The sequence below is a fragment of the Oncorhynchus mykiss genome, chromosome 7 (genome assembly GCF_013265735.2).
Source record: "Oncorhynchus mykiss isolate Arlee chromosome 7, USDA_OmykA_1.1, whole genome shotgun sequence".
In the NCBI taxonomy this organism is placed as follows: domain Eukaryota; kingdom Metazoa; phylum Chordata; class Actinopteri; order Salmoniformes; family Salmonidae; genus Oncorhynchus; species Oncorhynchus mykiss.
Window position 1 is genome coordinate 48,786,615 of NC_048571.1, and position 17,143 is coordinate 48,803,757.

General features: G+C 44.1%; 1 protein-coding gene across 2 annotated transcripts; it reads right to left on the minus strand.

The window, feature by feature from the left end:
• Window positions 1-446: 446 nt before the first annotated feature.
• Window positions 447-16,464, minus strand: LOC100136282 (bone morphogenetic protein 7). 2 transcript variants are annotated; one of them, XM_036983421.1, is made up of 7 exons: window positions 15,874-16,464; window positions 3,816-4,005; window positions 2,727-2,875; window positions 2,164-2,370; window positions 1,851-1,927; window positions 1,570-1,680; window positions 447-1,248 (listed from the first exon to the last, which is right to left on the minus strand). In XM_036983421.1, the coding sequence occupies exons 1-7, from the start codon at window positions 16,283-16,285 to the stop codon at window positions 1,099-1,101; spliced, it is 1,296 nt and encodes a 431-aa protein (XP_036839316.1). In that variant the 5' UTR covers window positions 16,286-16,464; the 3' UTR covers window positions 447-1,098. The 2 variants fall into 2 exon arrangements, with proteins under 2 accessions (XP_036839316.1, XP_021465238.1); XM_021609563.2 differs by having other exon boundaries at window positions 2,727-2,878.
• Between the last annotated feature and the right edge of the window lie 679 nt (window positions 16,465-17,143).

Here is a 17,143-nt window from a genome sequence, read left to right on the forward strand (position 1 = left end):
GCCCACCTGCAGATCTGGAAGGACATCAAAAGGCAGCTGAAACTGAATGATAGCTCAGAGTTCTCTCGATCTGTCTCTTGTGGGCAAAAACCTTGGCATCTCTGGGACCACATGCCGCTGTTGTGTTGTGCAGAGCTTAGTGATGTACAGTAGGTCTGTGCACCCTCCTTCAGGAAACTGAACCCAACAGGGCTTGCTCTATGAATCCCGCGCAGTCTCGTATTTAACGTCAGCCCCATCATCCCTCACAGCAGCAGCCTCTCAATCTGCATACAGACAGCCATATGTCTTACACCTGACCTCCACTCTGCAAACTACACCTTCACCTACCTGTTGTTCAAAGGAAAAATGGACCGCCATTTTGTTCTCACTGAAATCTAAGTAAACCCAGCTGCTTGTGAAAAAGAATGTATGCTGTAAAATAAATAATCATGTGTCAAAGTAAACACATTTTTGTAGACCGTTTAATGCAATGTTTTTACACAGAGACGCAGAGTGCACACAGCAGAGCTTATCTTTTTAAAAGACACTGTAAAATGTCTGCTCGTGGACAAACAAACAATTGCTCAATTCTAAATTTGTATCAGTTATTGAGCATCTCTAACATTTCATTTGAGTCTCATGCCTCTGTCCTCGGGGCTGACTTTTTGTATTCATCAACGCTTTCCTTACTTTGATCACTGAAGTAAAATGAGCTTATAAATAAATTGGCGACAGTTCAATGTCTGATGTTTCATTCCTCCATGGTATTGACTGGGAATTCTATGATGGTCTCTAGATGAGCATTCTTGATCCTGTGTGTCATGCACCATGTAGTGTATACAGTCCAGATGCCAAAGATCCTCTTTGCAGTTGCACTAAGGCAATATGCCTCTACTTGTTTCAATGCACCAAGGCAATAAAGTTGAACATCTTTGCCAGTACTTTATGTACTTGTCCGTTTGCAGCCAATAATAAAGGAAGTTGGTCTTCCTGCAAGTCCTGAAGCAACAGGTCCTTATAGATCAGGCAGTAAATGAATTTCCCTGCACCATCCCCTCTTCCTTATCTTCCTCTACTAGCCCCCGTGTATCCTGGGAAGGGGAGGTCTGATGGTGGTCAGTGGCAGCCGCAGGTCCTGACCACCATGTTGCGGTACTTCTTCAGGATGACGTTGGAGCTGTCGTCAAAGTAGAGGACTGAGATGCCATGGAGCTGGGTGGGGGCACAACAGGGTTTGGGCACGGTCTCTGGGTTTATGAAGTGGACCTGGGGGGGATAGAATATAACACCAGTATCAGGGAAATCATGCACAATTAGAAAGATTCAAGTGTGTGGGAAAATGTGTGTTGATACTTCAGCAGTTTTTCTCACAGGATGTGAGACATCAAAGAGCGCTTTGATTTCACAAAATGAATATAAGAATTTCAATCAGCTGCTGAATGGTTATATTTACAACGAAGCTAGAGAACCAGTGAACTAGAGAACCAGAGAACCAGTGAAACAGTGAAACCCTGAGTAAATGCCATATTCAACCCCCTCAGAAATGTACATGATGATATGATTCATGAAAACCATGAATATTCTTACCAGAGTCTGCACAATGGCATGATTGGTGGCGTTCATGTAGGAGTTCAGAGGAAAGGCACATTCGCCCTGGCAGTAGTACGCTGCGTAGCCCTCTGGTGCAATGATCCAGTCCTGAGAGGACAAGTGATAGGACTCATAATAATAGCACATCCAACCAACGGAGATGCAGACGTCATTGAATCTAGTGAAGTCAAACACCTATCTAAGTGGGTGAACAGAGAAAGAGGAGGACGTGCTCAGATCAGAACAGGACTGGTGTGATAGGAGTCATAGTACTGTACCTGCCATCCCAGATCTCTGAAGCTGACATACAGCTCATGCTTCTTACAGCCCTGTTTCGGGTCTGTGCTGAGGGTCTCTGAAAGACAATGGGTCATATGAACAACATTACAGATGAATCAACACAATCAACTGTGAGCACTGTATCTATTATACATAGCCTGAATGCTTTAATCAACAAAGTACTCTAACATGTCAAAGGAGCAGCCATTTTTCTAGCATTATGTTACAAGTTTATCAGATAATGTTTGTGTATAGATCTAGTGGCTAGATGACTGATTCCTTGTGCTCCAAGTGGGTGCTCCGTTTGTGCACCTGCTGCAGCCTCAGCAACCTTCAGTGCATCCTGGGGAGTCTTGGGTTTTTTGGAGCGGTTGGGGTTGCGCCCCTTGTGGCCGTGGGCAGAACGGACGCTGCGGAGGCGAACCTCGGTTGCCTTGAAGAAGGCCACCATGAAGGGCTGCTTGTCCTGGGGCCCACTGCCCTCCAGCAGCCCCACTAGTCTGGGGTTCACACTCTGACCTGTAGGGGGAGACAGAAAGACATGCACACTTCAGTCCAGGGTGCACATTGGGCAGAGGGAGAGGTGAAGCCAGAGGATTTACTCCGGCCAAAATCTGCCCGTGTGAGATAAGCCCTTTTTTTAATGGAGGTCTATGTGAGAGTGTCGAATTACCTGAGGCTTATATGATCGAATTGATCAACATATATTTATATTGTTAGAGCGGTCACTTGAATATCTTGTCAATATAATAAATTGTCTTGATATTGGTATGCTTCAGTTCAATCTTATGTGGTGGGTGTGTACCAGCCATAGAGCTCTATCTCTGTTGGACAAGTGGACATACAGCACCCTTTTAACTCTGACAGTGACTCACCGTCCATACTCTCCAGAGCAAGCTGGAGGCCCAGGTTCTGGTCTGGGTTCACCACCCACTGGTTACTGGTGGCCGTGATGTCAAACACAAGCCAGCCCTCCTCTGCAGCCCACACCACCCGCGTGTCCAGAAGGAACAGGTAGTCGTCACTACTACGGGGCACGCAGACTACTAACATTAGATACACAGCACATGCAGTCTAACAGTTAGATACAACAAAGAGTTTCCGACCTAGGAAGTGTGCTCTAAATTCTATCATTGGTTGACTAAAATCTGCATAACTGTATAGCCTTGCCACTTCACATTGCAATTCAAACCCTTCTCCTCAGTAGCAGGTGTGATGCTATCTAGTGCAGTATGTATAAGTAAAGCAGTTATATAAAAGTTGATCTAGACGGTAGATTCATATTCTAATAACTGTAAAGATTAGCCACCCAGAGAGAACACAGGATACATGAAATCCAAAACAAGAGACAACACGCAGTGTCAATCTAACCCTGCCGATAGCTCTTTTAATAATGGCTCTCTCTTTATCACAGATGAAAATTCCCAGACTGATTGGGGCATATCTCACAGACAATGGCTTTGTTTACAGATTGAGTTTCAGGCCCCCAGGCTTACTCCTCAGGCTGTCTCTTTGTCTTGCTGCCTTGTCTGTATGAAAGGCAAACGTGTCTCTGAATAACAATGCTTTTGTTCTCAGCACCTTCATAGCCTCACCGTCACCGCTGTGGGACAGGCCATGCCTACACACGACTGAGCTCTGATGTCACCGAGCATGACAAGCTGTGTGTTTGTGTGTGTTGGAGAGAAGGGGGTGTTTTTACTCGTTGGAGAAATCCAACTATTGTTCACTACAATCAAAACGTCTAGTGTGGTCGGTTCTCCAGGAAGAGAGGGGTTGGGTTAAGGGAGGGGTGTTAGGTAATGGAGAAGGGGGATTAAGTGAATGGTGGAGGTGTGGGCATTGAGGGTGGTGTTTGTGGGGGTGCTCTATTTGTTCAAGGTGGCGTCTCTGCTGTTTCAGGGAGTGGTATATCGTTTTATAAGGCCACACACACACACAAAGATTAATGGAAGAGGTGTCACCTGTCAGAGGGCTCCTGTAGCACCTGGTACACGCTCACGTGCAAGGTCTCATTCTCAGAGCGTTCTCCGATGTAGTCCTTATAGATTCGGAACTCTGCAGCGGAGACAGCTTCTCCCTCTGGGATCCGGGACAAGTCAAAGCGGAATTCCCTGTTGTGCTGAGAAGACAGGACATCCTGATCCAGCTTAGCTGATGAAAGGAGATGGGGAAGAGAAGAGGTTACTCACTACTGATACCAACTCATCCCGGATCAGCTTTTTCCAATGGCTAACCTCACCCATTATGAGCTGTACAACTAACACAGACGCTGGATGGTTAAAGGCACCTCCCTTTTCTCGCCACATCCCCTGGTCTTTTGAAACAGTGGGGGTGCATGTGTCCCAACACACCCACTGCTGTGAATACAATCAGAATCCAGTCCATGGTTTAATTCTGTCAAAACTGGTCGCTGAATCAAAGTCTTCTGATCCACATTGCTCAGCCCACATATAGGATGCACTGTGTCAAAAATAGGAAACTCCTGCTTCCATGAGAGAGCTGATTGATCTAAACATCAGTCTGCATAATGTGCCAATGTGGGAGGAAAACCACACTCAAGGCTCAATTTGGCTCTATGTTTAAATTGCACACATGTGCTGACCACAAGAAAAGCACGGACTGGAAAACCACAGCAGCCAATCCAATGCACATGCACATGCAGACATACACCCTGCAGAAACACTATGGTCATAATGTCATCATCTTCAATACACTGATAATACAAGACATGCTCTTTCCATGACAGACTGACCAGGTGAATTCAGGTGAAAGCTATGATCCCTTATTGATGTCACCTTGATATCAATACACTTCAATTAGTGTAGATGAAGGATTAAAGAAGGACTTTTAAGCCTTGAGACAATTGAGACATGGATTATGTATGTGTGCAATTCAGAGGGTGAATGGGAAAGACAAATAATTGAGTGCCTTTGAACGGGGTATGGTAGTAGGTGCGAGGCGCACCGATTTGTGTGTCAAGAACTGCAACGCTGCTGGGTATTTCAAGCGCAACAGTTTCCCGTGTGTATCAACAATGGTCCACCACCCAAAGGACATCCAGCCAACTTGACACAACTGTGGGAAGCATTGGAGTCAACATGGGCCAGCATCCCGGTAGAACGCTTTCGACACCTTGTAGAGTCCATGCGCCGACAAATTGAGGCTGTTCTGAGGGCAAAAGGGGGCGCAACTCAATATTAGGAAAGTGTTGCGAATGTGTTGTACACTCAGTGTACAGTATATTTTCTATAATCCACCCTACTATAGGAGAATGCATTTAACCACTATACGTAAAGTACTATACACTGGAGGTAATGAAAAAGCTATAAAATAGCATTTATATGAATGGGCTTTCTGAGAGTATGCTTGATAAATCCCAACAGTTGAAATGAACCTTTTGAAGGGCCACCACTGAGATCCACAATATCCCACCCTGCCCTGAAACAGCTGAGCTACTCTCAGAGTTTCCAGAATAATGGTGGTGGGGAAGAGCCAAAGACTTCCTGGAGGTTTCCAACGCCATGTTTTTACAGTGTTACCCAATGTGTTTGTCCTTGGAAAGTTTGGTGGAGGTCTCCGGAGCAATGGGGGACTTCCCACACTGGAGGTGTGCAGAGTGGAGTGATGATTACCCACCTTAAACACATCCTGCCCACTGGCAGCCTCCATGACATCATACGTCTGTCTCACCCATGCCTTGGTATTGTTTCAGTGCCGGATAACACAGACACACACACACACACAATAGCATAAACCCTCTTACAGCAGACACACAACTTAATGCAGCACACATGCACCAAAATGCTTTAAACCCCTTAAAATTACTTCTAACCGCACACACATGCACAACACACACATACGGCATAAAGAAGAGCATTCTGAACCCTGCTAGTCATTTGTTTGACCGCAATTAAACGCTGGAAAGAAACCAGGGGCGTTTTTATGAAGGCAATAATTGCTTGTAAGGACTTGGTGTGTTTACGTTTGGGACCATTAGCTCCAGAGATCAGCCCTCAGATATGCAAACTTCTCTTTGTGAGGCATTTCAACACTTTTCTTTGCTCATGACGAAGGGTTCAACTTGCCGTGCTGGCGTTAATAATTTTCAGCTGCCAGTCAAAAGATATGGGTGAAGTTTATGAATATCCTACATCAGAGGCACAACTAAACCCTAGAAAATCTACTTGGTATAAAATAAAGTAAGCTGAAACACAGACTGACTGGCAGACAGCCAGATGTGTAATGTACTTAAGTAAAAATACTTGAAAGTACTATTTCAAGAGTATCTGTACTTTACTATTTATATTTTTGACAACTTTCACTTTTACTTGACTACATTCTTAATGTAATGTACTTTTTACTCAATACATTTTCCCTGACACCCAAAATTATCATTACATTTTCAATGCATAACAAGACAGGAAAATTGTCAACTTCAACATTTACCCTACTGCCTCTGATCTGGCGAACTCACTAAACACACATGCTTAGTTTGTAAATGATGTCTGAGTGTTGGAGAGTGCCCTTGGCTATCCGTAAATAAATACAAAAACAAGGAAATTGTGCAGTCTGGTTTGCTTAATATAAGCAATTTGAAATTATTTATACTTTTACTTTTGATACTTATGTATCTTTAAAACCAAATACTTTTAGACTTTTACTCAAGTAGTATTTTACTGGGTTACTTGCACTTTTACTTTAGTTATTTTTCATTCAACTTTGACAATTGGGTACTTCCACCAATGCAGATAGCATGCCTGTTGTCTAATGAAAAACACTTGCTTTAAACCCCCTAGAGTCTGTTGACGCACCGGTGTGTCAATCGAAGTAACAATAAAAAAATCTCCATCAAAATCCCTCAGTTCAAGCTAGAGATATTTTTTTTGACAATGTCTGAATCTCAATCCGCCGCATTCACCTATGTCGCCCTTCTGCATCTGCGGTGGAAAGTGGCAGAGTTACAGCGCTGTCTGTCAGACCAGGAGACATCCCGAAAACTTGTCTTCTCACAAAAACGTCTGTAGCATCCGAACAGTTTGGCCACAAGCCCCATGGCCTCGTCTAAAAGTAACCCATTCAAATGAATGGAAGAAATAAATAAAAAATTGCCACAAAACTACAAGGGGTTTTATGTGTGAACTATATATATATATATATATATATATATATATATATATATATATATATATATATATATCTCCTGAGCTTTATTATATCTCCTAGATAAAGGACAGACAAAACCTTATTCCTTATGATACATTTTTTGGGCTGTCTTATTTGCCATTTATGAATGTGTTATTCAATACATTTTTATATAGAAGTTGTTTCTTGACATGTGCACCTAAATACATTATAAACTTTAATTCATAGAATAGGTTGTAGCAACCTCATGGGTATCGGGAGAATTGGAGTATTATGTGCAATGCTACACTGAGCTGGGTGAATGGAATATGAATGACAGTCATCCAATATGCTGTAATAGAAATAAGGCCATGCTAAAAATATATATTGTCCTCCCTTATCCGTAAACAGCACCGAACGCCACTGGTGGTAGTTTGACAAAATTCAGTGGTTTATGTTCGAAAACCTTATTTCTTGGATCAGATTACTTTATCCACCAAAACAACCTTACACCTTGCTTGGCATTTCAGCTAAAACCGTGTCCAACGGAAAAAGAAAGCAATCTTTCAAAAAGGGATTAAAACATAATTGGAGGAATTATAGTATTATGAGTATAGAGAATACATTCCTGGTGTAATCTCTTTATTCTCCCCCAAAATCAGATTACCATGATAAACAGTCAGCTTTCAATTTAGCCTGTTGGGTTCACATACGGGCGGACTTACCATTAGGCAGAAGAGGCAATTGCCTCACATCATCAAGGGGCCTCATGAGCTTTTATTTTTCTCGCCCTCCTGGTTTTGACACTCGTCTCTTCCAGTCTCTGTACCCTCCTGCCGGACCACTCTGCCCGCCCCTGACCCTGCCTGCTGATCTGTACCCTTGCCCCTTCTCTGGATTATTGACCCGTCTCTTGCCTGTCCCTTGGTCTAATAAACCATTGTTTATTCAACGTGTCTGCATCTGTGCCTTACCTTGATTTCTGATACAACTAGTCTAAAGAAGGCCAGTTTTATTGCTTCTTTAATCAGGACAACAGCTTTCAGCTGTTCTAGCATAATTGGAAAAGGGTTTTCTAATGATCAATTAGCCTTTTAAAATTATAAACTTGGATTAGCTAACAACGTGCCATTGGAACACAGGAGTGATGGCTGCTGATAATGGGCCTCTGTACACCTATGTAGATATTCCATTAAAATAAAGGTGAAATAAAAAAATAAAAATAAAAAGACGTTTCCAGCTACAATAGTCGTTTACAACATTAACAATGTCTACACTGTATTTCTGATAAATTTGATGTTATTTTAATGGACAAAAAAATGTGCTTTTCTTTCAAAAACAAGGACATTTCTATGAGACCCCAAACTTTTGAACGGTAGTGTATATTCTGTATCCTATTCTACTGTATCTTACTCTATGCCGCTCTGACATCGCTCGTCCAAATATTTATATATTCTTAATTCCATTCCTTTACTTTAGATTTGTGTGTATTGTGTGTATTGTTGTGAAATTGTTAGATATTACTTGTTAGATATTACTGCGCCGTTGGAGCAAGAAACACAAGCAATTCACGCCTCCCGCAATAACATCTGCTTAACACGTGTATGTGACAAATAACATTTGATTTGAATTGATTAGGGAAACCTGTTCGACGAGGTAGTAGAAACCCAGCCCCGGACCTTAGACTCTAGGGTGAAGAATGACGCTGGAGGGGATGGCTGCCGGTTTACAGGCTCCCAACCAATTGTACTATTTTGTGTGGTTTTTTTGCATTGTTTGAAACTCATTTTGTACATAATGTTGATGCTACCATCTCTTATGACCCAAAAGATCTTCTGGATATCAAAACAGCGATTACGCACCTTGAGCTGGAAGAAAATTTTTTCTTAAATGAGTCTGACGCGAAAGATATGTTGCCCAAAAGGCCCAAATCCCTGTCATTCCGATGAAGAAAATAAGGAAATACAGGGGTCGCAGATCAGTGTGCCTTGTGAGAATTAATCGGCGAGTGGGTAACCCACCTCTACCATCCGTTCTATTGGCCAATGTGCAATCGCTGGAGAATAAACGAGACTATCCTACCAACGGGACATTAAAAACTGTAATATCTCATGTTTAACCGAGTTGTGGCTGAACGACAACACAGATAATATATAGTTGGCTGGGTTTTCCATGGGATGGGGGTGTGTGCGATGTCTAATATTAAGGTAGTCTTGAGGTATTGCTTGCATGAGGTAGAGTACCTCATGATAACCTGTAGACTACACTATCAACCAAGAGAGTTTTCATCTATATTTTTCATAGCCGCCTTTTTACCACCACAAACCGACGCTGGAACTAAGACCGCACTCAACGAGATGTATAAGGCCATAAGCAAACAAAAAAATGCTAATCCAGAAGCAGCTCTCTTAGTGGCGAGGGACTTTAATGCAGGCAAACTTAAATATGTTTTACCTCATTTCTACCAGCATGTCACATGTGCAACCAGAGGAAAAATAACTCAAGACCACCTTTACTCCACTCACAGAGATGTGTACAAAGCTCTTACTCCCCCTCCATTTGGCAAATCTGACCATAATTCAATCTTCCTGATTCCTACTTACAAGCAAAGACTAAAGCAGGGAGTGCCAGTGACTCGCTCAATACGGAAGTGGTCAGATGATGCGGATGCTACGCTACAGAACTGTTTTGCTAGCAAAGACTGAAATATGTTCTGGATTCATCTAATGGCATTGAGGAGTATACCATCTCAGTTACCGGCTTCATCAATAAGTGCATTCACAACGACGATGTCCCCAAAGTGACCGTATGTACACATCCCAACCAGAAGCCATGGTTTACAGGCAACATCCGCATCGAGCTAAAGGCTTGAGCTGCCGCTTTCAAGGAGCGGGAAACTCATCCGGATGCTTGTAAGAAATCCTGCTATGCCCTTATAAAAACCATCTAACAGGCAACGTGTCAATACAGGACTAAGATTGAATCCTACGCTCGTCAGATTTGGCAGGGCTTGCCAACTATTATGGACTACAAAGGGAAACCCAGCCGCAAGCTGCCCAGTGACGCGAGTCTACCAGATGGGCTAAATGCCTTTTATGCTCGCTTCGAGGCAAGCAACACTGAAGCATGCATGAGAGCACCAGCTGTTCCGGACGACAGTGTTATCACGTTCTCCATAGCCGATGTGAGCAAGACCTTTAAAAAGGTCAACATTCACAAGGCCGCGGGGCCAGAAAGATTACTAGGACGTGTACCAACTGGCAAGTGTCTTCACTGACATTTTCAACCTCTCCCTGACCGGGTCTGTAATACCTACATGTTTCAAGCACCATAGTCCCTGTGTCCAAGAAAGCAAAGTTAACCTGTGTAAATGACTACCACCCCGTAGCACTCACGTCGGTGGCGATGAAGTGCTTTGAAAGGCTGGTCATGGCTCACATCGACACCGTCATCCCAGAAACCCTAGACCCACTCCAATTCGCATACCGCCAACAGATCCACAGATGATGCAATCTAAATCGCACTCCACATCACTAAGCTAAGGACCCTGGGACTAAACACCTCCCTCTGCAACTGTATCCTGGACTTCCTGAAATGCTGCCCCCAGGTGGTAAGGTTAGGCAACACCACATCTGCCACGCTGATCCTCAACATGGGGGCTCCTCAAGAGTGTGTGCTTAGCCACCTCCTGTACTCCCTGTTCACCCACGACTGCGTGGCCAAGCCCGACTCCAACACCACCACTAAGTTCGCTGACGACAAAACGGTGGTAGGCCTGATCACCGACAACAATAAGACAGCCAGTAGGGAGGAGGCCAGAGACCTGGCACTGTTGTGCCTGCAACAACCTCTTCCTCAACGTGAGCAAGACAAAGGAGATGATCATGGACAACAGGAAAAGGAGGGCCGAACACACCCACATTCACCTCGACAGGGCTGTAGTGGAGCGGGTTAAGAGATTCAAGTTCCTTGGTGTCCACATCACCAACAAACTATCATGGTCCAAACACACCAAGAAAGTCGTGAAGAGGGCACGACAATGCCTTTTCTCCCTCAGGTGAGTGAAATGATTTGGCATGGGTCCGCATATCCTCAAAAAGTTCTACAGCTGCATCATCGAGAGCATCCTGACCAGTTGCATCACTACCAGGCATGGCAACTGCTCGGCATCTGACCGTAAGGCACTACAGAGGGTAGTGCGTACAGCCCAGTACATCACTGGGGCCAAGCTTTCTGCCATCCAGGACCTATATACTAGGTGTCAGAGGAAGATCAAATATTGTCAAAGACTCCAGTCACCGTCATAGACTGTTCTCTCTGCTACCGCACGGCTACCGTACTAAATGTTTTCTTAACTCTATTTTCTTAAAACTGCATTGTTGGGCTTGTAAGTGAGCATTTTGCGGTAAGGTGTGCTTAGTCACCTCCTGTACTCCCTGTTCAACACCTGTTGTATTCGGCGCATGTGAGAAATATAAATTTGATTTGATACAAAACGCATTTCTTTAGTAAAAAGACAGGTGCTGCAGATAACACTGCTATTATCATTGAGGCAGAGGACATGCATGTGTAGCCCATGTATCTGATGCTGTCTGGCCAAAAACAGTATGGCATTTTTTGGCCAGACAGCATTCGATACATATAGTAAGACAGAGGGGCACTGTTTTGCTTGCTCGGATCCTTTCTCCAGTGAGATAGTTTCAACCTCCTGAGAATTGAAGGAAAGTTGGCGGGTGCACAACGAACTGTTCAGATGCTGGAATAATTTTGGATGAATGTGTGAAGGTAACCTACTTTTTGAAGTGATTTGTTTGACAATCAGATGAAAACACCATGAATGGTTGTATTCATGCCACATTTAAAAGGTAATACATTTTTACAGTTACATTATGTCTATACTATAAAACCCTTTTTTTTAAATCCCAAAACTGTTATAAGTCAAACTTTAACTATACAGCATAATCTTCTTTATTTTATTTCACATGGAGAGCTGTGAAAGATGACGGATAGGCCTGTCTCCTATTCCCATATGCTGCAGGTGTGTTCTCATGGGAACAAGAACATCCCAGAGACATCTGTATCAGCCTATGGCAGACTCCCAGCAAGAAGCACTAGCAGTGCAGGAATGCAGGTCAACTCAGTCCAACCAGGAACCATGCAGTCAGAATATAGTCAGACTGCTAAAGCAGGCCTGAGCTCTGTATTCAGTATCGCTATAGCTCTATTATAATCACACAGATGGGCAGGCAAGCTACAGATGCGTGCAGTCAAACTGCATCTGTATGGTCAGATGTGTTGCATGGACATGAGATGAATACATATTGGTAGTGGGCAGACTGGATGGTGGTTGGAGATTCTAACACCACTGAGTCTGTGGGCATGCGCATACATTCCATGGCCAAAAGTATGTGGACACCTGGTAGTCGAGCATCTAATTCCAAAATAATGGCATTGGAAGACAAAGCTTTTCCACCGTTAATTTGTTTAGAAAATGAAAGGCACAAAACAAATAAAACTGAACAGATTCCATAATTTCCAAGAAGCGTCAACGTTGGCCACCTATATACCTGCACATACAGTAGAGAGAGGGGGGGGGGGGAAGAGTAGCTCTCTTTCCCTCACTGGAAGCTGTGGTTTGTCGAGGGGAAATGCCTTAATCCAGTTTGGCTTTAAGTGATCACTCCAGAGACCACCATGACTGGCTCTTTACAAAATGGTGGGAAAACAGACTGCCAATCAACAGGAGAGTGGCCATTGGTTCATGAGAGGATTGGGGCACTGTGTTTCCTTATCTTTCTTTCTCTTTTCTCTGCCCTTCATATGTAAACTCAGCAAAAAAAAGAACCGTCCTCTCACTGTCAACTGCGTTTATTTTCAGCAAACTTAACATGTGTAAATATTTGTATGAACATAACAAGATTCAACAACAGACATGAACTGAAAAAGTTCCACAGACATGTGACTAACAAAATTTGAATAATGTGTCCCTGAACAAAGGGGGGGGGGGGGTCAAAATCTAAAATAAGTCAGTTTCTGATGTGGCCACCAGCTGCATTAAGTACTGCAGTGCATCTCCTCCTCATGGACTGCACCAGATTTGCCAGTTCTTGCTGTGAGCCCCACTCTTCCACCAAGGCACCTGCAAGTTCCCAGACATTTCTGGGGGGGAATGGCCCAAGCCCTCACCCTCAGATCCAACAGGTCCCAGACGTGTTCAATAGGATTGAGATCTGGGCTCTTCGCTGGCCATGGCAGAACACTGACATTCCTGTCTTGCAGGAAATCACGCACAGAACGAGCAGTATGGCTGGTGGCATTGTCATGCTGGAGGGTCATGTCAGGATGAGCCTGCAGGAAGGATACCACATGATGGAGGAGGATGTCTTCTCTGTAATGCACAGTGTTGAGATTGCCTGCAATGACAACAAGCTCAGTCCGATGATGCTGTGACACACCGCCCCAGACCATGACGGACCCTCCACCTCCAAATCAATACCACTCCAGAGTACAGGCCTCGGTGTAACGCTCATTCCTTAGACGATGAACGCGAATCTGACCATCACCCCTGGTGAGTCAAAATCGCGACTCGTCAGTGAAGAGCACTTTTTGCCAGTCCTGTCTGGTCAAGCGACCGTGGGTTTGTGCCCATAGGCATTGTTGTTGCAAGTGATGTCTGGTGAGGACCTGCCTTTACAACAGGTCAACAAACCCTCAGTCCAGCCTCTCTCAGCCTATTGTGGACAGTCTGAGCACTGATGGAGGGATTGTGCGTTCCTGGTGTAACTCGGGCAGTTGTTGTTGCCATCTTGGACCTGTCCCACAGATGTGATGTTAGGATGTACCGATCCTGTGCAGGTGTTGTTACACGTGATCTGCCACTGCGAGGATGATCAACTGTCCGTCCTGTCTCCCTGTAGCGCTGTCTTAGGTGTCTCACAGTACGGACATTGCAATTTATTGCCCTGGCCACATCTGCAGTCCTCATGCCTTCTTGCAGCATGCCTAAGGCACGTTCACGCAGATGAGCAGGGACATTGGGCATCTTTCTTTTGGTGTTTTTCAGAGTCAGTAGAAAGGCCTCTTTAGTGTACTAAGTTTTCATAACTGTGGCCTTAATTGCCTACCGTCTGTAAGCTGTTAGTGTCTTAACGACTGTTCCACAGGTGCATGCTCATTAATTGTTTATGGTTCATTGAACAAGCATGGGAAACAGTGTTTAAACTCTTTACAATGAAGATCTGTGAAGTTATTTGGATTTTTACGAATTATCTTTGAAAGACAGGGTCCTGAAAAAGGGACGTTTCTTTTTTTGCTGAGTTTATGCGCTTACTTCTTCCCCTTCTCTCTAACAAGGTCACTCCGTACATTCTCACGTGAATTGGAATAAAAGTGTAAAAGTGCCAAATCTATTCCTGATGATAAACTGACATCCTAACACATACAGTGGTCCTGTGTGTCTCAGTTGGTAGAGCATGGTGTTTGCAACGCCAGTGTTGTAGGTTTGTTTCCCCATGGGGAACCAGTATGAAACTATATGCTCTCACTACTCTGAGTTGCTCTGGATAAGTGGATAAGCTAAATGACTGAAATGTAAATGTAAAGCAGGCCACGAAGCCCAACCTGTAAGCCCTGACACAGGACAATGAAGGGGAAATGGTTGTCTTTGGAAGAAAAGCCACATCCGGGTGGGAGTCACAGGCACCATTCCGTCTACTGTTCCACTTTAGTGATATCAGACCCGTAGTGAGATCTCCAAAGGAAACAAAAGCAGGATTTGGGTTTTAGAAACGCAATAATGTCCAAGGAAGCACCCCACCCCCTTGATTTACACACACACTGCCAGCTGTCTCCTGTAAAGAGTATTTAGATGCAGTACCTGAGTCTTTATCTCCCTGTCAACTTGTCCTGCCCTCCCCAGGGTACTGAAATGCCTGTTCAAATTCTAGTCATGCAAAACAAAGCCTTGCTGAAGCCGGTCTCCCAGAGCTTTAACAGGATTCAGGGGAAATCGGATACAGCCATGTTGTCATAACATTTACAACTCGGAATGCAGAACAGTCTTAGAGAAGTCTTATCTGAAGCACAGGGAAAGTTACCTTAAAGCCTCCACATTTAGGAGCTGTACACAAATCGAACGTCATACACACAGACAAACACTTAGCTAATGCACTCGGGTTCAACAGTACTGTCCTTTCTGCAAAGTGCCTTCAGACAACAAAAAGGCATTGAAGAAAGCTTTCACTCTTTAATCCTTCTGCCAACAGGTAAACTGGAAGTAAACCTGTTTTTTTTCCAGTCAACTCCTGTGCTATAAGGCTGGGTTAAGCCCAGAGAGACTCTTGTCTGGGAGCACCACTGGATCCTCAGCAGTGCTCTGTCTGAGCATTAAAACACACCCACACTTCACCTTGCCTGACCTTTGCTCTCCTAGTCAGCAGACCTACAGACCAGACAGGTCCACAGAGAACCCCTGTGAGAAGTGTTTTTCAAAACTATTTTCCAATGAAAGGGTGTCTCATCACCCTAGCGATGAGACATTGAGTCACTGAATGAGTCAAAGCAAGCATTAAGAGTGTTTTGTAAACTATCAGCATGACAGTGCCAGTATCAGATATCACAAAGTAAACATAAACAGCTGTTTAGGTAACGTTCATGTGAGATGTGTTGAGTAAAAAAAAGTTTAAAGAGATTAAGAGCCTGTGTCAAGACTGCGTCGTCTCTTGCGCAAAGGTGAACTAAAATTATTTTTGCTTTTAAAAAAATAAAGTAAGATATATGGGGAAAGCCGTTTTATGCTACAGCATTAATGAGATAATGTAGTCTAAACAATAACTTCTCAATTCATATCCATCGAAATGAATTGATACGTCTCTGGATAGGGTGATGATAAGGACATACCAATATTGACAAAGCTCATCACCATATCCGCGTCATTGAGAAAACTGCTGTCTTGGGGGGTCACCATCGGGGGTCCCTGGGTCGTGAAGACGGGTTTATAATATGAGAAGCCGGCGGGCTGTTGTCCATAAGTGGAAATAGCGTTGTACAAATTCAGCATAAACATCGGGGCTGCGTTATGTTTGGTGTAGATGTGCGGCCGGGGCCGGTGGGGCAACCCCAGGATGGAGAGGATTTCTCGCTGCATCTCCCGGCGCTCCTGGTTCCGCAGACGGCGCTGGATGAAGCTGGATTGAACTTCGTTATCCAGAGTGAAGTTAGAAAAAGTTGTCTCGGCCAAAATACAATAACCCCAAGCAAGAACCATCGCCGACGCGCGTAGATGCAATAAAACCACCATTATCAAATTCATCCGTGTAATTGATTCATATAAGGGTAGAGATAGGCTATCTAAAATTAGTGTCTCAAATCCGCATGCATTGGAGGACGAATTTAGACCCTGATTTTACTTTAGAAACTGAATCAAACATCAGCCACACATCATCTGCATTGGTGCACACCACTCGCGATTGCTGTTGGGAGTGTGCTCGCGCTGCTGCTGCGATGTCAAGCAGCTCCCCTGCCATCGGACTTTATTGAGTTGCAGTATCTGAGGGGAGGGGTCAGTGGGCTCTGGGATGGGATTTCCCCATGGGGGGATCAATGTCGTTGCTGGTTGCGTATGCACCTCTATCTGGGTAGACGTTTAAAACCTAATTGTCCTGTCCTATCAATCCTTTGTTTGGACATGATTGCAACTAGTGTATCAGTTGATAAACTGGTGCCATATAGCTACTAAGTAACTTAGACAAGAATTCAGTAGATTCTGTTAAATTGTGCACCTGATAAACTTGCAGATGTGCAAATAGTATAACCACCACAAGTTTATCATTATCACAGTTTATCTCATTTGAGCTTTTCCTATAGGGGTAACATTTACGTATACAGTTTTTACTAGCTTGTATGCTGGAATGTGCACACACACAAAATAACAAAATAAATTACAAGAGCTGAAAGCACCTGTTTTCAATAGGTCTATCCAGACTCAAAGGTTCCACTCCAGCCTAATTTTGAACTGCAAGTGAAGCATGTGACAGTTAGGGACAGTTGATTACTTCTTGGCACAGCATTGACTCCTGCTGTGTCAGTGCCTCCCTTTCCCATTACTGTAACTACAGAGGCTTCAGGCCTGGCGTTCCCCCCGCTGTGTGGCCATCCCAGGATTCCTCAC